Source organism: Canis aureus, chromosome 21, assembly GCF_053574225.1.
Source record: "Canis aureus isolate CA01 chromosome 21, VMU_Caureus_v.1.0, whole genome shotgun sequence".
In the NCBI taxonomy this organism is placed as follows: domain Eukaryota; kingdom Metazoa; phylum Chordata; class Mammalia; order Carnivora; family Canidae; genus Canis; species Canis aureus.
In genome coordinates, this window is record NC_135631.1 from 10,600,226 (window position 1) to 10,622,527 (window position 22,302).

Below are 22,302 nucleotides of genomic sequence, written 5' to 3' on the forward strand. Positions count from 1 at the left end.
GTTCCATCTGAGCCCTAGCCCTGGGACCCCACCCCAAAGAGTCGTCTGGACTGGCTTCACTTCTGGGGGAGGTAGAGCCCAGCGTGCTGGCACCTTGCAGGGTCCTAGGGTCTGGGCAAGGGCAGAGCTCATTCCAGGAGCTTCCCTAGCACTTTGGGCTCCCCCACACACCCAGGACAAACCCCTCTGGGCCCCCAGGGTGTGGCTAATGGTGTCACCCTAACACTCCAGAACCACCCCCAGAATGGCCCCTCCAGCTGTCTCAGCCTGGAGCAAAGATAGGACATGTCTGCAGGGCTCTGGAGGGCCTGTGCCAGCCCCTGCCCAGAGGCAGATGATAATGAGGCTACTGCCCACCAAGGAGCTTTCCAAAGGCCAAGTCCTGATAAAACAGCGCCCAAGATCCTGTTTGGCCACCACTGCGCCCAGTGGGTGCGGCAGGGGCAGGGCCTGCAGCCCCTACATAAGGCGCCCAGGGCTAGCCTCTCTGGTGGGTGGAGGTTGCACAGGTCCTTTGCCCTCGCCTGGAGGGCCGGGTCCAGCAGCCACCACTCTTCCCCACGCATCATGCTTGGGCCTCAGCTGCTGTTGCTCCTGTCCTATGGGGGCACCCTGCTCGTCGCTGGTGAGTAAAGGGCCTGCAGGCCGCACCATCAGGGAGGACAGAAACCCTCAGAAGGTCCCTCCTTGCCTCATCAACCAGGTCAGAGTTGCTGGTCCCCAGGACACTGATGGCTGAGAGGCTCCTCCCGCCCTGTGGCTGTCCCACACTGGCCAAGGCCAGGACCTCCATCAGGGTGCCAGCTCTGAGCCCAGCTCAGCGGGTGCACAGGCTGCCACTCCCCCTGCCCTGGGCACAGTGGGGCAGGGTCCCTCAGATACTCAGTGTCTTCAACAGTGGGCAGTGGGACACTGGCACGCTGGGCACCACCCTGGTACTGTCCCTTTTCCACCGAGTCTCAGGTCCTGGGAGGACTGCGGGGTGTTGGGAGCAGGGCAGGAGCCTGGGGGCTCTGGGCCTGTTTCCCCATCACCCTCCTCATGCAGATACTGTAGATTAAACAAAGGGGGACAAAGGGGTACATCCTGGCCCAGGACCACCACCATTTTGCAGAAGCTGGGAAGGGGCCCAGAGCCCACTCAGTCTTGTCCACTGTGCCCACAAAGCAGCAGTCCCCTTACCCCCAACACCCCCAGTCCCTTCTGCTCGCCACTTTAGGTACCATGGGGCCACAGGCTGAAGGCAGTTCCTGCCCCCAACCCTGGGAGGGGGCCAGCCCCAAGGGGTCCTGCAGTGGCCCAGAGAGAAGCTTCTTGCTGATGGCAGGCACCAAGCCCTCTGCATCCTCCCTGTCTGCCGAAGAGGCCAGCAGGATGTTTGTTCTCTCTCTGTAATCCTTGACCTACTGCCCCCTCCTTGGTGGCCCCAGAGCCCCACCAGCCTTGGATGGGGAGCCAGGGAGCACAGGGGGTCTTGAGCCTAGTGGGTCCCTCTGGGCCCTCCCCACTCCTTCCCTTCCATGAAACCATGTGGCTCTGAGCACTCAGGACTTTTGCCCTGCCTGGGCCTATCCCTTCTGAGACCTGGACCCAGAACCAGGATAAGAAGGTTCTGGGTCCAGAAGCCAGCCAGGGTGAGGTACGGGTCTGCAGGTGTGGTGAGGGGCTGCAGCTCTGGTGAGCTATGGGGGTCCAGCTGTGAGTGCTGCAGGGAGGAAGGGACAGGGTCTGGCCATGTTCCTGCAAATGCCCTTTGAGCACCGACTCTGTAACGGTGCAGAAGGAAGAGATGAGCTCAAGGTCAGACATTGGAGCCCTGGGGTGCCTGGAACTTGAGGCAGGGGTGGGGGAGGCAGGTGTCAGGCAGCCAGGTTCAGGTGGAGCCAGAAGCAAAGGGGCAGGCAGGTTTGCCAAGTACGCAGAAGGACAGCATGTGCTCCAGTGACTCTACGGCCATCCAGGGGCTGAGAAAGGCTGGAGATGGCAAACCAGCCCTGCCCTGCAGGCCCTGGGGGTCCAGGGCAGGCATCAGGGCTGTTTGGAGATTCTGATGGGAAGGACAGACAACCCCTTGGCCTGCCTCCCAAGTGCTTCAAAGGAGCCCCGCAGCCAATGGCGGGGTTGGGGGGCATCACTGTTCAGACAGTGTCATTGGAAGGAAGGACCACAGATGCCAGGTGATGAGGAAGAGCTGGTGGAGGAGCCACTGCAAGTGTGGACCAGGGAGTGATCCACAGGGGAGGCGGGCAGTGGATGCAACTGGCAGTGGGGCAGGTCATGAGTTGAGGAGGGTCAGAGACAGGGACCCACATGGCAGACACCATGGAGGGAGGAGGCCCAGAACCAAATGTCTCTGGCCCTTTGGAACAGTGGGGCAGCACAGCCTGTGCGCCACCTGCCCCTTGGGGAACCCCTTGGCCATCGGGCAGAGACCCACAAACACCACCAGGCCAAAGGCACAGGGAGCATAAGGGCGCAGGCACAATCAGGAAGGACCCCCAAGCACCACAAGGGCTGATGAACATGGGCAGAATAAAGGGCCTGGAGCGGGTGTGGAGGATGGGAGCCCCGGGACCACAGCAGGGGCCAGGCAGGGGCGGGGATGAGGCAGGGACCCACAGTGAGGCCTCTCTAGCCTCCCTCAGAGTTACCAGCGTGGCAGTGATTCCCGCCCCTGCACATGTGACTGATGTCACCTGGCAACAGGCCCCATGAGCCCAGGGCTGTCTGGGAGCCTAACCGAGAAGAAGGAAGCAGGAAAACATCCATGTTCAGAGCCTGGTTGAGGGAGGAGCCTGCTGGGGAGCCTCAGACCTCACCCCTGGGAGCAGCCCCACGCTGGCCGGACACCCTTCCCGGGGCTCCACCGCCACCTGCTCAAAGACCACCCGGCCCCTCCCACCTCCAACAAGCACCCCGAGCAGCCCACATGGGGGCCAGGCTGCCTGGCATCCAGACCCACAGGAACTGTCCCAGAGCGAGCACTGCCTGGAGCCTGGTCTGTCAAGGTTGCCTGTTTGTTCTGGATGGGGGTTCTCTTTATCAAACCCCAGAGGTGCCTGGAGCTTGTGGGGGATAAGTAGGTATGGGGTGATGCTGGTCGACCAGCAGGCATTGCAGGGCCTGGGGACACCTCACCCCACTCCGCCCAGACGACCGGCATATGACCACACACCTCTCGTCCCTCTCCAGGAGCCTTTCTATCCTTCCAGCACCGGCGATGGCCATCCCCTCACCCTCAGGCCCTGTGCCCTGCCATTCCACATGGGCAGGGATTCCGTGCAAACACGCTCAGCTAGTGACTGAGTGGCTGGACCGGGCTCATCAGAGGGCATGCAGGGCATGGCCAGAGCCAGGCTGGGGCCTGCCGGCCAGCTCCATACTCCCCAACTAACTCCTGGCTGACAAGCTGCACACTGGTGGGCACAGGCAGGCGCCCCAGCACTGAGCATATTCCTTGCCCACACAGGTCTAAATGAAACCTCCTTTGTGCACCCAGACCTCCAGAGGCTGCAGAACTCTTCACAGACAGGTGAGGGCCATGGGCAGCCTCCTGCCCTACGGAGTCACCACAGGGTGGCTGTGGCCTGGGGTTTCCAGGAGGGGAATCCAGCCAAGGAAATACTTAGCCGGCCCCTCACCCAGAGGAAAACAATCCCGTGCTGCCAAGAGGGGTGGGGGCCCCGCCCGGGAGCTGAGCTGTGGCTGCTGCCCTGCAGACCCCAAACAAGACAGTGGCCATAGCTCCTGCTTGGGGCAGGGGGCAGACCCAGCCCACAGCTGGGCCAGCACTGGGGGGGCGGGGGGGGTGGGGGCTCCTTCCCACCCAAGCCAGAAGCACCTGGAACCTAGGAGGTGAGCATGGGCTCCCCGGGGGGGGCAGCTTGTGGGGTCAGGACCCTCCACCCCTGCCACACCAGCCAGGGGGACACAGGGCTTCAAGACTCTGCCCACTATCTCCACAGCTCCAGACAGGGGCTGGTGCTCCACATGGGGGGCCGGCCACTTCTCCACATTCGATGGCCATGTGTATGACTTTCTGGGGACCTGCAACTACATCTTTGCGGCCACCTGCAAGGACACGTCACCCACCTTCAGTGTCCAGCTACGGCGCGTGCCCGGTGGGGGCATCTCCCGGGTCATTGTGGAGCTGGGGGCCTCTGTGGTCACTGTGCAGAAGGCAGTCATCTCTGTGAAGGATGTAGGGTAGGCCACGTGGCTGCAGTGGGAGGCTGGGGAGCCCAGGGGGCAGCCCCTGACCACTCTCCTCCCACAGGGTCGTCGACCTGCCCTATACCAGCAATGGGCTCCAGATCACACCCTTTGGCCAGAACGTGCAGCTGGTGGCAAAGCAGCTGGAGCTGGAGCTGGTGGTCATGTGGGGCCCGGGGACTCACCTCATGGTGAGGACACTGGCAGAGGCAGAGGACTGGGGTGCTGCCTTTCTAGGACAGGGGTCCCAAGCAGCCTTTATACTCCTATGCTGGGGCACAGACTGCAGCCAGAAACCTAGGCTTTGCTGGGTGAGGGTCCTGGGGCCCCTGACAGCAGGGCCCACCTGTCTGCCCGCAGGTGCTGGTGGAGAAGCGGCACATGGGCAAGCTGTGTGGTCTCTGTGGGGACTTCAATGGAGAGCAGACCAATGAGTTTCTGAGCGAGGAAGGTAGGTGGGGGCCAGGGCCCAGACCCCCTGTGGCTGGGCCCCCGTTGTGCTGATGCTACCCCACCCCACCCCTACCCCCAGGCAAATTCTTGGAGCCGCACACATATGCTGCCCTCCAGACGCTGGATGACCCCGATGAGATCTGTACCTACAAGGCCGTCCCCAACCCCCAGGTCCCACAGGCAGAGCACGTACGTGAAGTGGTGGGGACCCCAGGGGCTGCAGGAGCCCTTCAGCCATGGTGGGGGCTGGCCCACAGGGTCCGACAGGGCCTCTGAGGCCTTCCAAGGCTGGTGTGGGATGTGGCCCTGACCCCCATGACCCTGAGTGATCCTCTGCCCAGGCCCAGACTTGCACCCAGCTACTGACACTGGTGGCCCCGGAGTGCAATGTGCCCAAAGAGCCATTCATGTGGAGCTGCCAGGTGGACATGGCCGAGTGTGTCCTGCGAGGCCAGCACAACTGCAGCTGTGCCACGCTGTCGGAGTACTCACGCCAGTGCAGCATGGCTGGCCAGGCCGTCAGCAACTGGCGGGGCCCCGGCCTCTGCCGTGAGTCCTGGGAAGGGCAGCAGGGAAGGCCAGGGCCCCAGGCCTGAAGGAGACTGGGTGGAGGAGGGCTGGGCTAAGTTCTTGGCCAGGGCAGGGCCGGGGGCAGGGGTGCCAGGGTACCCCAGCCCCCCTCACAGAGCCTGTGCATGCCTGCAGCCGTGGGTACATGCCCGGCCAACCAGGTGTACCAAGAATGTGGTGAGACCTGCGTCAAGACCTGCTCCAATCCACAGCACACCTGTTCCAGCTTCTGCACCTTTGGCTGCTTCTGTCCCAAAGGTATGGCACGCTCCCTCTGGGACCCCTTGAAACTCACCCAGAGACAGAGGGTGGGCCCCTACCCAACTCCAGCACCTGACTTGTCCCAGGGAATGGAAAGGCTTGCCCCCCTACTCCATGGGCCCCAGGGGTCCAAGAGACTGCTAGGAAGATGTGGGACTTGATCTAAGCAAGAGGGTACCTTGGTCTAGACACACAGGCGCAGGGTGTGCAAAGGCCCAAGTGCACAGCGGGTGGGGAGGCATCGAGCCATGGGCACAGGAAGCCCCTCTCCTGCAGGGACGGTGCTTGATGACATCTCCAGAAACCACACCTGCGTGCCAGTCACCCAGTGCCCCTGCATGCTCAACGGCGTGGTCTACGCCCCTGGGGAGGTCGTGACAGCTGCCTGCCAGACCTGGTGAGTGCAGGATGGGGATTAGGGGGGAATTGGGGGTCATGGGGCAGCCCCAGCCCTGGAGGCAGCCAGTACTGCCATCCTGGAACATCTGGGGTGCCATGTGTGCAACCCCACCCTGCCTACAGCCAGTGCACCACGGGCCACTGGAAGTGCACAGAGCAGCCCTGCCCCCAACGCTGCTCCCTGGAAGGCGGCTCCTTTGTCACCACATTTGATGCCAGGCCCTACCGCTTCCATGGCACCTGCACCTACATCCTCCTCCAGGTAGGACACACCACACTACCAGGGGGCCCACCACCAGGCGTCACCACAGGGTGGGGAGGGGTGTCACAAGGAGCACCCCCGGCCACCTGTGCTTAGCCTCACCCCTCTCCCAGAGCCCGCAGCTCCCAGATGGGGCCTCCCTCGTGGCCTCGTACGACAAGTCTGGGTACTCTCACTCGGAGACCGCCCTAGCTGCCATCATTTACATGTCCCGAGAGGTAAGGCCACCCTACCAGCCACGTGGTGGCTGCACCCACCCCGTTATGTCCCAGCTCCTGCTTTACCCCACTGGGCCTGCAGGAGGGGAGGCAGCTCCCTGTTCCTGGTACCCCTGTGACTCACAGGCCACCCTCCCTCTAGGACAAGATCGTGATTTCTCAGGATGAGGTATTCACCCACAACGGGAACACCAAGTGGCTACCATACAAGACCCGTACGTCCTCAGCCCCTGCCCAGCACCCAGGGCCTCACTGGGCCAGAGTCCCAAAGCAGGCTGCTGCCCGAGCCCCCTCTCCCCACAGGCAACATCACCGTCTTCAGGCAGACGTCCACCCACATCCAGATGACCACCACCTTTGGGCTGGAGCTCGTGATCCAGCTGGAGCCCGTGTTCCAGGCATACATTACCATCGGGCCGCAGTTCAGAGGCCAGACCAGAGGTGAGCCCCTCCCTGGCCTCACAGCCACAGCAGAGAAAAGGCCCAACAGAGTTTTGCACATTAGCACTCAGCACCCTAGGCTGGCACTCATGCCCTGGGCATGGTGATGGGAAGAGGGGGGTTTTGAAGTGCAGGGCTGGGCAGGAGCACAGGCTGGCCCCCTCTCATGGCCCGGCTGGTGCAGGGCTCTGCGGGACCTTCAACGGAGACACGACAGATGACTTCATGGCCAGCACGGGCATCGTGGAGGGCACCGCCTCGCTCTTTGTGGACTCCTGGCGGACAGGCAACTGCCCGGCCTCGCTCGAGCGTGAGACTGATCCCTGCTCCATGAGCCAGCTCAACAGTGAGTGCCCTGGGAGTCTGTGGGTGGGCCCGAGGCCTAGGCAGGGTGAGTAAGAGGCCTATGCCACCCCTGTGCCCCACCCCCAGAGGTGTGTGCAGAGACCCACTGCTCAGTGCTGGTAAGGAACGGCTCAGTGTTCGAGAAGTGCCATGCCATGGTGAACCCCAGGCCCTTCTACAAGGTGGGCAGGGTCTGCAGGACAGGGGGGGCAAGAAGGTGGGCCCTGGGGCCTAAGGAGGGCTGGATGCCAGCTACTATGCCATGTCTGCCCACAGAGGTGCGTGTACCAGGCCTGCAACTATGAGAAGACCATCCTACATGTGTGCGCTGCTCTGAGTGACTATGCGCGTGTGTGTGCCACACGCGGCATCCTGCTACGGGACTGGAGGAACAGTGTGGACAACTGCAGTGCGTGCTGGCAGGGGCAGGCAGGGGTGGAAGGGGGCAGGGGTCATAACAGGGCCCCAACCGGTTCCACCCAGCATCCTCTGAGGGTCTGACCGCCAGTCCCCCACAGCTACCCCCTGCACGGGCAACCAGACATTCGGCTATGACACCCGGGCCTGCGGCCGCACGTGCCTATCCCTGTCTGATCACGCTGCCGAGTGCCACCCAAGTGCCGTGCCTGTGGACGGCTGCAACTGCCCTGAGGGCACCTACCTCAACCACAAGGCTCAGTGTGTACGAAAGTCCCAGTGCCCCTGCCTCCTAGACAGCAATAAGTTCATCCTGGCTGACCAGTCAGCCATGGTCAACGGTGTCATCTGGTGAGCACCAGGCTCCATGGGGGTGGCGGAGGTGGTGGGGGGGAGCAGCCCAGCCTAGCCTGCAACCCCCAGCCCAGGGCCCACATGCTCACACGGCCTACCTCTTGCAGCTACTGTATCAACGGCAGGCTGAGCTGCCCGGGGCGCCCACAGATGCTCCTGGGTATGTAGATGTGCTGACGCAGATGGGCTTGGACTACCCAGTGTGGTGGCCCCTCCAAGCCCTCCTCACTCCAGCTCGGACCTCCTTTCCTGCAGCAACCTGCTCAGCCCCCAAGACCTTCCAGTCCTGCAATGAGTCTTCAGAGAACACATTTGGGGCAGCCTGTGCCCCTACATGTCAGATGCTGGCCACCGGCACCCCCTGTGTAAGGCTTGAGTTGAGCAAGGGGCAGGGGCGCTCCCCAGAGGGCAGTTCCCACTGGACAGCCTGTCACAGATGCCACCCCCAGGGCCTCTCCCTGGACCGTAAGAGGATTTTCACAAAATCCCCAGGAAGGCAGGGCCACACTGTCCCTCTGTCCCCATCACCCCATGATGATGGTGGCTGGTACCCAAAGGGGGCTGAGAGGGTCAGGAGTAGCCCTGGTGGCCAGGCAGCTGGAGTATGCTCATCTGTGGGTGCCCTAAGGACTGTGGGCCAAGCCCCCCACCACCTGCAGAGGTGACACAAAGGACCAGAATCTGTCTAGTGGTTTTACCAGGAGGAAGGCCTGGAGCAGGGGTGGACAAGGGGACCAGATGGGGAGGAATACTGCAGGTCTCAGAACTGTGAGGGCCCAGGGCTATGGCAGCAGTTGGCAAACCCACCCTAACCCCTGCAGGTACCCACCAGGTGCGAGCCCGGCTGTGTCTGTGCTGAGGGGCTCTACGAGAACGCCAACGGGCAGTGCGTACCCCCTGAGGAGTGCCCATGCGAGTTTGCAGGGGCCTCCTACCCCCCGGGCGCAGAGCTCCACACTGACTGTAGGACATGGTAAGCCACAGCCTCAGCCCCAAGACCCCGGTGACCTGGGGCTAACCCTCAGGTCCCCCACCAACCCCACCAAGGTCACAACCTGGTGGGCATGCATATGTGGCCTGCGTCCCCCTGAATCCCCACTTGTCTCCCCAGCACCTGCTCCAGGGGGAAATGGACGTGCTGGCAGAGTGCCCGCTGCTCATCCACCTGCGCTCTGTATGGGGAGGGCCACGTGGTCACCTTTGATGGGCAGCGCTTCATGTTTGATGGCAGCTGCGGGTATATCCTGACCACGGTAAGGCCCCGAGCTAGGCCATGGGGGGTGGGGACCACAGGAGCCAACAGGCAGGCTCCTTCTCAGCTCCCTCTTCCCTACAGGACGGCTGCGGGGCCAACAACTCACGGCCCACCTTCACAGTCCTCACAGAGAATGTTGTGTGTGGGAAGTCAGGTGTCACCTGCTCCCGCTCCATCAAGATCTCTCTGGGGGTGAGTGAGCCAGTGGCACTTCCCCACATGTCAGTCCCCAGAACTCCACGTCCCAGGCTCTCAGGGTTCCTGGACACCCCCCACCCCATCTGCACGGCAGACAGCAGGATCTTCTAGAGCTGGAGAGCCACACAAAGGGAAGGGCTTCTGCCAGAAGCCTAACCCTCAGGCCATGGTGCACTTTCCACCATATTCTAGAATGTTCTGCAAATAGCTTCCAAAAGGCAGGCCCCTGGCAGATGATGGGCCCTCAGTAGGCACTGGCCCCCTGGCTCCCTTAACAGATGCAACCCATCCTGCCTCAGCATGGGCAGGTGACACAAAGCCCAGTGACACTGAGCAGCTGCCGGCCAGGGGACCGGCAGCCCCCTGACAGCCTCGCCCCACAGGGCCTGTCCATCGTGCTGGCGGACAGGAACTACACGGTCAGCGGGGAGGACCCCCATGTGCACTTCCGGGTGAACGCCGGCTCCCTGAATCTGGTGCTGGACATCACCATCAGCAATAGGTACAATCTGACCCTCGTCTGGAACAAGCACATGACCATCTTCATCAAGATCACGCGTGCCACCCAGGTACCTGCACTGCCCCAAGGCCCAGGCCCGTCCAAAGGGCAAGGGCAGCACCCAGCCTGATGCTAGCCCCCTACAGGATGCGCTGTGCGGCTTATGTGGCAACTACAACGGAAACATGAAGGATGACTTCGAGACACGCAGCAACTATGTGGCATCCAGTGAGCTGGAATTTGTGAACTCGTGGAAGGACAGCCCACTGTGTGGGGACACCAGCCTCGCACTGGACCCCTGCAGCCTCAACACATTCCGCCGCGCCTGGGCAGAGCGCAAATGTGGCATCATCAACAGCCCCACCTTCGCCGCCTGCCACAGCCAGGTGAGCACGACCTCGGGATGCACGGCCTGCAATGGCTCCCAGCACAGCCCTGGCCACAGGGCAGGCACTGAGGGCCCATTCCCACAGGTGTACCACCTGCCCTACTACGAGGCTTGTGTACAAGATGCATGTGGCTGCGACACCACTGGGGACTGCGAGTGCCTATGTGATGCGGTGGCGGCCTATGCCAAGGCCTGCCTGGACAAGGGCGTGTGCGTGGACTGGAGGACCCCGGACTTCTGCCGTGAGTGCCCCACCCCTGCCACAGAGCTCCCTGGAGGCAGCGCTCTCCCTGGTGGTTGTGGCACATGTTCAGGCCCTCTGGCTGCACACCAAGGGCCTGACAGGCACCACCTCTTCCAGCCATCTACTGTGACTACTACAACACCCACACGCATGAGGATGGGGCGTACCAGTACAACCAGGATGCCAACTGCACATGGCACTACCAGCCGTGCCTCTGCCCTCAGCACCCACAGAGTCTCCCACACACCAACACCGAAGGTACTGGCTGACAGCTGGCAACAGGCGGGGGCCAAGGAGGGCGGGCATTTGGGGGTGAAAGCAGAGGCAGGGACTAGATGTGGATGGACAGACAAGAGAGAGGGCCAGGCCTGGGGAGGAGGGGGCTCCACATAACATCCTGTGTAACCCCCTCCCCAGGCTGCTACAACTGCTCCCAGCACGAGTACTTCGACCAGAACACAGGGACCTGCGTTCCCTGCAGTAAGCTCCCTAATCACCCAAAGCCCCACTCCACCCAGCCTCGGGCTGGAGCTGCCAACCTACTGGCAGCCCCCTCCCCACGGCGGTGCCCTGAGGTGCGGAGACTCCCCAGGACCCAGGCCATCTGGGCCGAGTCAACAGAAACAGGGAGAGCACCAGCCTCCCCTTTCTCCCCTGTCCCTGCCATCAACTTCCCCAGTGGCTAGCCAAGGGCAGACCCAACCCTGCCAGCCTGCTGCCTGCATCACTGCCTGACGGTGGGAAGGGACAGGGATTAAGACAGGGATGAAGACCAGGAGCAGGGGTCCAGGCCCCTCTGCGGCGGCTCCACCCCCTGGGTCCTCAGCTGGGCAGGGGGGCAGCGCTCCTGACGGCCCCTCTTCTTGCAGTGTCGCCGCCCACCACGCCGAGACCCACCACAGGTGATTACACACACACTAGGTGTCAAGGTGAAGCAGGCCCAGCCCCAGCTCCATCCTGGCTCAGCAGGATGGCCCCCAGCCAGCCCAGTCTGTATCTGTTGGGTGCCTGGCCTGCAACACTGCTGTGGTCCCTGTGTCCCCAGCCAGTGGGGGGGGTGGGCTGGGCCAGGGACCAAGCCTGGGGTGCCCCTGGGGCTGCTCTGCACGGAGGGAGCAGCAGGTACCACCTAACTAGGAGTCAGAGGGCAAGGGGCACACACAGAGCCTGCCCCTGGCAGGTCCATCACAGCCCCCATGGGCAGGCATGAGCACAGCAGGGTGACATAAAGGTCAGGGTGAGGGTGGGCAGTGGGGGATGGGGCCCTACATGTGCTCAATAACACAATGTTCCCCAGAGGTCATTCTTAGGCACAGAGTCCCCTGTGCTTGAGGCCAGAGCCCAAATTCCAAAAAATAACCCATCACAGAATGTGACCGCTCTTTGCTGCCTTGATCCTAATGAAAGAAAACATGCAGGACATGCCACCTAGATACCCCCCTGGAGCACACATTAGCCTCCGTGCAGCCCACCCCGCCCCACCCAGCAGAACCTCTTCCAGCGGCCCAGACACCATGAGGCAATAAGACATGCATCCTATTAGCAAGGGTGGGTGGACAGACCCTGAAAATGCCACTGAGGCCACTCAATCCATGCAGCCAGGGAGGCCGTGGCTGTGAGCGAGGGAAAGCCACCTATTCCCATGGGGTTCGGGGGGCAGAGCCCTTAGACTCAGTGGGAGAGGGCAGAGGGCTCTGGAGGAATGTTCTGAGTGCTGCTCCCTGCAGAGTCACCTCGATCCATCTCTGCCATCACCCCACGGGCTACATCAGCACCAACCCCAATGACCACACTCAAGTCTACAGCGACAGGACCCACCGAGACACAGACCACAATGAAGTTCACAGCTTCAATGTTCAGCTCAGCAATGCAATCCACAGCTCGGTCCACGGAGCACACCACGGCAGCACCAAGGACCAAAGAAATCTCAGAGACCTCCAGAGGACCCCCAACAAGTAAGCAAACCCCATATGCCTGTCTCCAAAAAGGGGAGACACACAAATGCCAGGAACCCAACGAGGTGGTAGGGGGCTCTGTGGAGCTGCAAGGTCCACTTTTGGCCAAAATGCGGGGACACCAACCAAGCACCAACCCTGAGCACACCATACAAACTATACTCCTTCAGTGCTTCACGGATAAAGTGCCACAGCTCCTAACCACCACGACCCATCCACCCCAATGAGTCACATACTGAGGACATATCAATGCTAACAACTGTGCCTAACAAAAGTGCAGTCCTGACCCCTCAGATGCATCAACAAAATGTCCCCATTGATTCAGAGTAACCAGAAGAAAACAGCCATCCCAAGGACAGAACAGGTGGTCCAAGCAGGAACACACTAACCCAAACAAAAATAACCTCCTGACCCAGGACAGGGGACCAGTGGGGCAAGAGTCACAGGGACGAAACCGAATAGACATACTACACAAGAATTACCTAAAACAGGATACAAATGCAAACAAAAAACATGAGTGACTGACATACATACAAGAAAAGACACACACACAAGGCCAGGAACACTGCTACCACAGAACCAACAGGAGGGAAAGATTAACGGGGCATAACAGAGGACACAATGGGTCACAGAGGCAACTGAGCACACAGGGAACGGCAAGTCTGACTCACCTTATTTCCCACAGCATCCCCGAAACACACTTCGACACGAAACACACCTATGACCACGGAAACAAAGAGCATGGAGACCACTCGATCCCAGGAGACTACAGTAACCGAAAACAGCCAGCTAACGACTCACTACCTACCGCACACACACGAGACAACAACAGAGACAAGCCGTATCACAAACACACCTCTCACTTTACACACCACCCATACCTTTCACCCTACGCCCTCGCCTGCTGTCCCCACAAACACACTCCACACCACAGGTTCCCCTACCGGGACATCCTTCCGGACCACCACAGGCTTCCCAAGCCCATCCCACGCCGAAACCACCCTCTCTACTCACATGTCTGCCTCCAGCACATCCTCGGTGACCCCCACCTCCCACCTCGTCATCAGCCCAACATACGAACCGACCCCCTCTCCCCACTCCACTGCCAGACACACTGGAACCCCATCCCCGTCTCCACACAGCCCCGGCACAGGCACACAGCCCACGCACACAAAACCCCCACTGACGCGGACCACGGCCACCCCTACCTCGGTCAGCACAGTCAAAACTTCCACCTCCCCACGGTCACATCCAACATCACCTACCAGCCCAGAGGCATCTTCCGCCCATCCCACCACAATCTCCGAACACGCTCCTGCGACAGTGACCACAACCGCCTGGACTCGCTCAGCAGCGACCAGCAAGCCGCACACTCCCCACACCTCTCACGCTGCATCCTCGCCTGCTGTCCCCACCAGCACAGTCCACTCCACAGGTCCCCCTACCGGGACATCCTTCCGGACCACTACAGCCTTCCCCAGCCCATCAAGCTCCGAGTCCACCATCTCCTCCCATGCGTCCGCCTCCACCACGTCCTCGGTGACCAGCACCTCCCATCTGATCATCAGTCCAACACACCAACCGACCCCCTCTCCCCACTCCACTGCCAGACACACTGGAACCCCATCCCCGTCTCCACACAGCCCCGGCACAGGCACACAGCCCACGCACACAAAACCCCCACTGACGCGGACCACGGCCACCCCTACCTCGGTCAGCACAGTCAAAACTTCCACCTCCCCACGGTCACATCCAACATCACCTATCCACCAGGAGGCATCTTCCGCCCATCCCACCACAATCTCCGAACACGCTCCTACGACAGTGACCACAACCTCCTGGACTCGCTCAGCAGCGACCAGCAAGCCGCACACTCCCCACACCTCTCACACTGCATCCTCGCCTGCTGTTCCCACCAAAACAGTCCACTCCACAGGTCCCCCTACCGGGACATCCTTCCGGACCACTACAGCCTTCCCCAGCCCATCAAGCTCCGAGTCCACCATCTCCTCCCATGCGTCCGCCTCCACCACGTCCTCGGTGACCAGCACCTCCCATCTGATCATCAGTCCAACACACCAACCGACCCCCTCTCCCCACTCCACTGCCAGACACACTGGAACCCCATCCCCGTCTCCACACAGCCCGGGCACAGGCACACAGCCCACGCACACAAAACCCCCACTGACGCGGACCACGGCCACCCCTACCTCGGTCAGCACAGTCAAAACTTCCACCTCCCCACAGTCACATCCAACCTCACCGATCCACCAGGAGGCATCTTCCCCCCATCCCACCACAATCTCCGAACACGCTCCTACGACAGTGACCACAACCTCCTGGACTCGCTCAGCAGCGACCAGCAAGCCGCACACTCCCCACACCTCTCACGCTGCATCCTCGCCTGCTGTTCCCACCAAAACAGTCCACTCCACAGGTCCCCCTACCGGGACATCCTTCCGGACCACCACAGCCTTCTCCAGCCCATCAAGCCCCGAGACCACCATCTCCTCCCATGCGTCCGCCTCCACCACGTCCTCGGTGACCAGCACCTCCCATCTGATCATCAGTCCAACACAGCAACTGACCCCCTCTCCCCACTCCACTGCCAGACACACTGGAACCCCATCCCCGTCTCCACACAGCCCCGGTACAGGCACACAGCCCACGCACACAAAACCCCCACTGACGCGGACCACGGCCACCCCTACCTCGGTCAGCACAGTCAAAACTTCCACCTCCCCACGGTCACATCCAACCTCACCGATCCACCAGGAGGCATCTTCCCCCCATCCCACCACCATCTCCAACCACCCTCCTAGGACAGTGACCACGACCTCCTGGACTCGCTCAGCAGCAACCAGCAAGCCACACACTCTCCACACCTCTCACGCTGCATCCTCGCCTGCTGTTCCCACCAAAACAGTCCACTCCACAGGTCCCCCTACCGGGACATCCTTCCGGACCACCACAGCCTTCTCCAGCCCATCAAGCCCCGAGACCACCATCTCCTCCCATGCGTCCGCCTCCACCACGTCCTCGGTGACCAGCACCTCCCATCTGATCATCAGTCCAACACAGCAACCGACCCCCTCTCCCCACTCCACTGCCAGACACACTGGAACCCCATCCACGTCTCCACACAGCCCCGGTACAGGCACACAGCCCACGCACACAAAACCCCCACTGACGCGGACCACGGCCACCCCTACCTCGGTCAGCACAGTCAAAACTTCCACCTCCCCACGGTCACATCCAACCTCACCGATCCACCAGGAGGCATCTTCCCCCCATCCCACCTCCATCTCCAACCACCCTCCTAGGACAGTGACCACGACCTCCTGGACTCGCTCAGCAGCTACCAGCAAGCCACACACTCTCCACACCTCTCACGCTGCATCCTCGCCTGCCGTTCCCACCAAAACAGTCCACTCCACAGGTCCCCCTACCGGGACATCCTTCCGGACCACCACAGCCTTCTCCAGCCCATCAAGCCCCGAGACCACCATCTCCTCCCATGCGTCCGCCTCCACCACATCCTCGGTGACCAGCACCTCCCATCTGGTCATCAGCCCAACACACCAAACGACCCCCTACCCTCACTCCACTGCCAGACACACTGGAACCCCATCCCCGTCTCCACACAGCCCCGGCACAGGCACACAGCCCACGCACACAAAACCCCCACTGACGCGGACCACGGCCACCCCTACCTCGGTCAGCACAGTCAAAACTTCCACCTCCCCACGGTCACATCCAACATCACCTATCCACCCAGAGGCATCTTCCGTCCATCCCACCACCATCTCCAACCACCCTCCTAGGACAGTGACCACAACCTCCTGGACTCGCTCAGCAGCGACCAGCAAGCCACACACTCCCCACACCTCTCACGCTGCATCCTCGCCTGCTGTCCCCACCAGCACAGTCCACTCCACAGGTCCCCCTACCGGGACATCCTTCCGGACCACTACAGCCTTCCCCAGCCCATCAAGCTCCGAGACCACCATCTCCTCCCATGCGTCCGCCTCCACCACGTCCTCGGTGACCAGCACCTCCCATCTGATCATCAGTCCAACACAGCAACCGACCCCCTCTCCCCACTCCACTGCCAGACACACTGGAACCCCATCCCCGTCTCCACACAGCCCGGGCACAGGCACACAGCCCACGCACACAAAACCCCCACTGACGCGGACCACGGCCACCCCTACCTCGGTCAGCACAGTCAAAACTTCCACCTCCCCACGGTCACATCCAACATCACCTATCCACCCAGAGGCATCTTCCGTCCATCCCACCACCATCTCCAACCACCCTCCTAGGACAGTGACCACAACCTCCTGGACTCGCTCAGCAGCGACCAGCAAGCCGCACACTCCCCACACCTCTCACGCTGCATCCTCGCCTGCTGTCCCCACCAGCACAGTCCACTCCACAGGTCCCCCTACCGGGACATCCTTCCGGACCACTACAGCCTTCCCCAGCCCATCAAGCTCCGAGACCACCATCTCCTCCCATGAGTCCGCCTCCACCACGTCCTCGGTGACCAGCACCTCCCATCTGATCATCAGTCCAACACAGCAACCGACCCCCTCTCCCCACTCCACTACCAGACACACTAGAACCCCAACCATGTCTCCACACAGCCCCGGTACAGGCACACAGCCCACGCACACAAAACCCCCACTGACGCGGACCACGGCCACCCCTACCTCGGTCAGCACAGTCAAAACTTCCACCTCCCCACGGTCACATCCAACCTCACCGATCCACCAGGAGGCATCTTCCCCCCATCCCACCACAATCTCCGAACACGCTCCTACGACAGTGACCACGACCTCCTGGACTCGCTCAGCAGCGACCAGCAAGCCGCACACTCCCCACACCTCTCACGCTGCATCCTCGCCTGCTGTTCCCACCAAAACAGTCCACTCCACAGGTCCCCCTACCGGGACATCCTTCCGGACCACCACAGCCTTCTCCAGCCCATCAAGCCCCGAGACCACCATCTCCTCCCATGCGTCCGCCTCCACCACATCCTCGGTGACCAGCACCTCCCATCTGGTCATCAGCCCAACACACCAACCGACCCCCTACCCTCACTCCACTGCCAGACACACTGGAACCCCATCCCCGTCTCCACACAGCCCCGGCACAGGCACACAGCCCACGCACACAAAACCCCCACTGACGCGGACCACGGCCACCCCTACCTCGGTCAGCACAGTCAAAACTTCCACCTCCCCACGGTCACATCCAACATCACCTATCCACCCAGAGGCATCTTCCGTCCATCCCACCACCATCTCCAACCACCCTCCTAGGACAGTGACCACAACCTCCTGGACTCGCTCAGCAGCGACCAGCAAGCCGCACACTCCCCACACCTCTCACGCTGCATCCTCGCCTGCTGTCCCCACCAGCACAGTCCACTCCACAGGTCCCCCTACCGGGACATCCTTCCGGACCACTACAGCCTTCCCCAGCCCATCAAGCTCCGAGACCACCATCTCCTCCCATGCGTCCGCCTCCACCACGTCCTCGGTGACCAGCACCTCCCATCTGATCATCAGTCCAACACAGCAACCGACCCCCTCTCCCCACTCCACTACCAGACACACTGGAACCCCATCCACGTCTCCACACAGCCCCGGTACAGGCACACAGCCCACGCACACAAAACCCCCACTGACGCGGACCACGGCCACCCCTACCTCGGTCAGCACAGTCAAAACTTCCACCTCCCCATGGTCACATCCAACCTCACCGATCCACCAGGAGGCATCTTCCCCCCATCCCACCACAATCTCCGAACACGCTCCTACGACAGTGACCACGACCTCCTGGACTCGCTCAGCAGCGACCAGCAAGCCGCACACTCCCCACACCTCTCACGCTGCATCCTCGCCTGCTGTTCCCACCAAAACAGTCCACTCCACAGGTCCCCCTACCGGGACATCCTTCCGGACCACCACAGCCTTCTCCAGCCCATCAAGCCCCGAGATCACCATCTCCTCCCATGCGTCCGCCTCAACCACATCCTCGGTGACCAGCACCTCCCATCTGGTCATCAGCCCAACACACCAACCGACCCCCTCTCCTCACTCCACTGCCAGACACACTGGAACCCCATCCCCGTCTCCACACAGCCCCGGCACAGGCACACAGCCCACGCACACAAAACCCCCACTGACGCGGACCACGGCGACCCCTACCTCGGTCAGCACAGTCAAAACTTCCACTTCCCCACGGTCACATCCAACATCACCTACCAGCCCAGAGGCATCTTCCGCCCATCCCACCACAATCTCCGAACACGCTCCTACGACAGTGACCACAACCGCCTGGACTCGCTCAGCAGCGACCAGCAAGCCGCACACTCCCCACACCTCTCACGCTGCATCCTCGCCTGCTGTCCCCACCAGCACAGTCCACTCCACAGGTCCCCCTACCGGGACATCCTTCCGGACCACTACAGCCTTCCCCAGCCCATCAAGCTCCGAGTCCACCATCTCCTCCCATGCGTCCGCCTCCACCACGTCCTCGGTGACCAGCACCTCCCATCTGATCATCAGTCCAACACACCAACCGACCCCCTCTCCTCACTCCACTGCCAGACACACTGGAACCCCATCCCCGTCTCCACACAGCCCGGGCACAGGCACACAGCCCACGCACACAAAACCCCCACTGACGCGGACCACGGCCACCCCTACCTCGGTCAGCACAGTCAAAACTTCCACCTCCCCACGGTCACATCCAACCTCACCGATCCACCAGGAGGCATCTTCCCCCCATCCCACCACAATCTCCGAACACGCTCCTACGACAGTGACCACAACCTCCTGGACTCGCTCAGCAGCGACCAGCAAGCCGCACACTCCCCACACCTCTCACGCTGCATCCTCGCCTGCTGTTCCCACCAAAACAGTCCACTCCACAGGTCCCCCTACCGGGACATCCTTCCGGACCACCACAGCCTTCTCCAGCCCATCAAGCCCCGAGACCACCATCTCCTCCCATGCGTCCGCCTCCACCACGTCCTCGGTGACCAGCACCTCCCATCTGATCATCAGTCCAACACAGCAACCGACCCCCTCTCCCCACTCCACTGCCAGACACACTGGAACCCCATCCCCGTCTCCACACATCCCCGGTACAGGCACACAGCCCACGCACACAAAACCCCCACTGACGCGGACCACGGCCACCCCTACCTCGGTCAGCACAGTCAAAACTTCCACCTCCCCACGGTCACATCCAACCTCACCGATCCACCAGGAGGCATCTTCCCCCCATCCCACCACCATCTCCAACCACCCTCCAAGGACAGTGACCACGACCTCCTGGACTCGCTCAGCAGCGACCAGCAAGCCACACACTCTCCACACCTCTCACGCTGCATCCTCGCCTGCTGTTCCCACCAAAACAGTCCACTCCACAGGTCCCCCTACCGGGACATCCTTCCGGACCACCACAGCCTTCTCCAGCCCATCAAGCCCCGAGACCACCATCTCCTCCCATGCGTCCGCCTCCACCACGTCCTCGGTGACCAGCACCTCCCATCTGATCATCAGTCCAACACAGCAACCGACCCCCTCTCCCCACTCCACTGCCAGACACACTGGAACCCCATCCACGTCTCCACACAGCCCCGGTACAGGCACACAGCCCACGCACACAAAACCCCCACTGACGCGGACCACGGCCACCCCTACCTCGGTCAGCACAGTCAAAACTTCCACCTCCCCACGGTCACATCCAACCTCACCGATCCACCAGGAGGCATCTTCCCCCCATCCCACCACCATCTCCAACCACCCTCCTAGGACAGTGACCACGACCTCCTGGACTCGCTCAGCAGCTACCAGCAAGCCACACACTCTCCACACCTCTCACGCTGCATCCTCGCCTGCTGTTCCCACCAAAACAGTCCACTCCACAGGTCCCCCTACCGGGACATCCTTCCGGACCACCACAGCCTTCTCCAGCCCATCAAGCCCCGAGACCACCATCTCCTCCCATGCGTCCGCCTCCACCACATCCTCGGTGACCAGCACCTCCCATCTGGTCATCAGCCCAACACACCAAACGACCCCCTACCCTCACTCCACTGCCAGACACACTGGAACCCCATCCCCGTCTCCACACAGCCCCGGCACAGGCACACAGCCCACGCACACAAAACCCCCACTGACGCGGACCACGGCCACCCCTACCTCGGTCAGCACAGTCAAAACTTCCACCTCCCCACGGTCACATCCAACATCACCTATCCACCCAGAGGCATCTTCCGTCCATCCCACCACCATCTCCAACCACCCTCCTAGGACAGTGACCACAACCTCCTGGACTCGCTCAGCAGCGACCAGCAAGCCACACACTCCCCACACCTCTCACGCTGCATCCTCGCCTGCTGTCCCCACCAGCACAGTCCACTCCACAGGTCCCCCTACCGGGACATCCTTCCGGACCACTACAGCCTTCCCCAGCCCATCAAGCTCCGAGACCACCATCTCCTCCCATGCGTCCGCCTCCACCACGTCCTCGGTGACCAGCACCTCCCATCTGATCATCAGTCCAACACAGCAACCGACCCCCTCTCCCCACTCCACTACCAGACACACTAGAACCCCAACCATGTCTCCACACAGCCCCGGTACAGGCACACAGCCCACGCACACAAAACCCCCACTGACGCGGACCACGGCCACCCCTACCTCGGTCAGCACAGTCAAAACTTCCACCTCCCCACGGTCACATCCAACCTCACCGATCCACCAGGAGGCATCTTCCCCCCATCCCACCACAATCTCCGAACACGCTCCTACGACAGTGACCACGACCTCCTGGACTCGCTCAGCAGCGACCAGCAAGCCGCACACTCCCCACACCTCTCACGCTGCATCCTCGCCTGCTGTTCCCACCAAAACAGTCCACTCCACAGGTCCCCCTACCGGGACATCCTTCCGGACCACCACAGCCTTCTCCAGCCCATCAAGCCCCGAGACCACCATCTCCTCCCATGCGTCCGCCTCCACCACATCCTCGGTGACCAGCACCTCCCATCTGGTCATCAGCCCAACACACCAACCGACCCCCTACCCTCACTCCACTGCCAGACACACTGGAACCCCATCCCCGTCTCCACACAGCCCCGGCACAGGCACACAGCCCACGCACACAAAACCCCCACTGACGCGGACCACGGCCACCCCTACCTCGGTCAGCACAGTCAAAACTTCCACCTCCCCACGGTCACATCCAACATCACCTATCCACCCAGAGGCATCTTCCGTCCATCCCACCACCATCTCCAACCACCCTCCTAGGACAGTGACCACAACCTCCTGGACTCGCTCAGCAGCGACCAGCAAGCCGCACACTCCCCACACCTCTCACGCTGCATCCTCGCCTGCTGTCCCCACCAGCACAGTCCACTCCACAGGTCCCCCTACCGGGACATCCTTCCGGACCACTACAGCCTTCCCCAGCCCATCAAGCTCCGAGACCACCATCTCCTCCCATGCGTCCGCCTCCACCACGTCCTCGGTGACCAGCACCTCCCATCTGATCATCAGTCCAACACAGCAACCGACCCCCTCTCCCCACTCCACTACCAGACACACTGGAACCCCATCCACGTCTCCACACAGCCCCGGTACAGGCACACAGCCCACGCACACAAAACCCCCACTGACGCGGACCACGGCCACCCCTACCTCGGTCAGCACAGTCAAAACTTCCACCTCCCCATGGTCACATCCAACCTCACCGATCCACCAGGAGGCATCTTCCCCCCATCCCACCACAATCTCCGAACACGCT

General features: G+C 61.8%; 1 protein-coding gene across 1 annotated transcript; it reads left to right on the plus strand.

Annotated features, from left to right (window-relative positions):
• The first annotated feature begins 567 nt into the window (after positions 1-567).
• Positions 568-20,303, plus strand: MUC6 (mucin 6, oligomeric mucus/gel-forming). Its single transcript, XM_077864280.1, has 39 exons — positions 568-625; positions 3,470-3,532; positions 3,966-4,206; positions 4,277-4,403; positions 4,573-4,663; positions 4,745-4,854; positions 5,007-5,214; positions 5,371-5,493; positions 5,773-5,893; positions 6,019-6,157; positions 6,271-6,375; positions 6,518-6,590; positions 6,679-6,816; positions 7,001-7,162; positions 7,249-7,343; positions 7,438-7,570; positions 7,680-7,929; positions 8,040-8,092; positions 8,188-8,297; positions 8,754-8,905; positions 9,044-9,185; positions 9,269-9,379; positions 9,769-9,954; positions 10,031-10,270; positions 10,358-10,514; positions 10,634-10,774; positions 10,934-10,996; positions 11,386-11,418; positions 12,244-12,471; positions 13,157-13,509; positions 13,581-15,186; positions 15,410-15,513; positions 15,585-15,687; positions 15,911-16,014; positions 16,296-16,515; positions 16,913-17,016; positions 17,196-17,328; positions 17,402-18,127; positions 18,253-20,303. Exons 1-39 carry the CDS (start codon positions 568-570, stop codon positions 20,301-20,303), a joined length of 9,357 nt encoding a protein of 3,118 aa, XP_077720406.1.
• Positions 20,304-22,302: the final 1,999 nt, after the last annotated feature.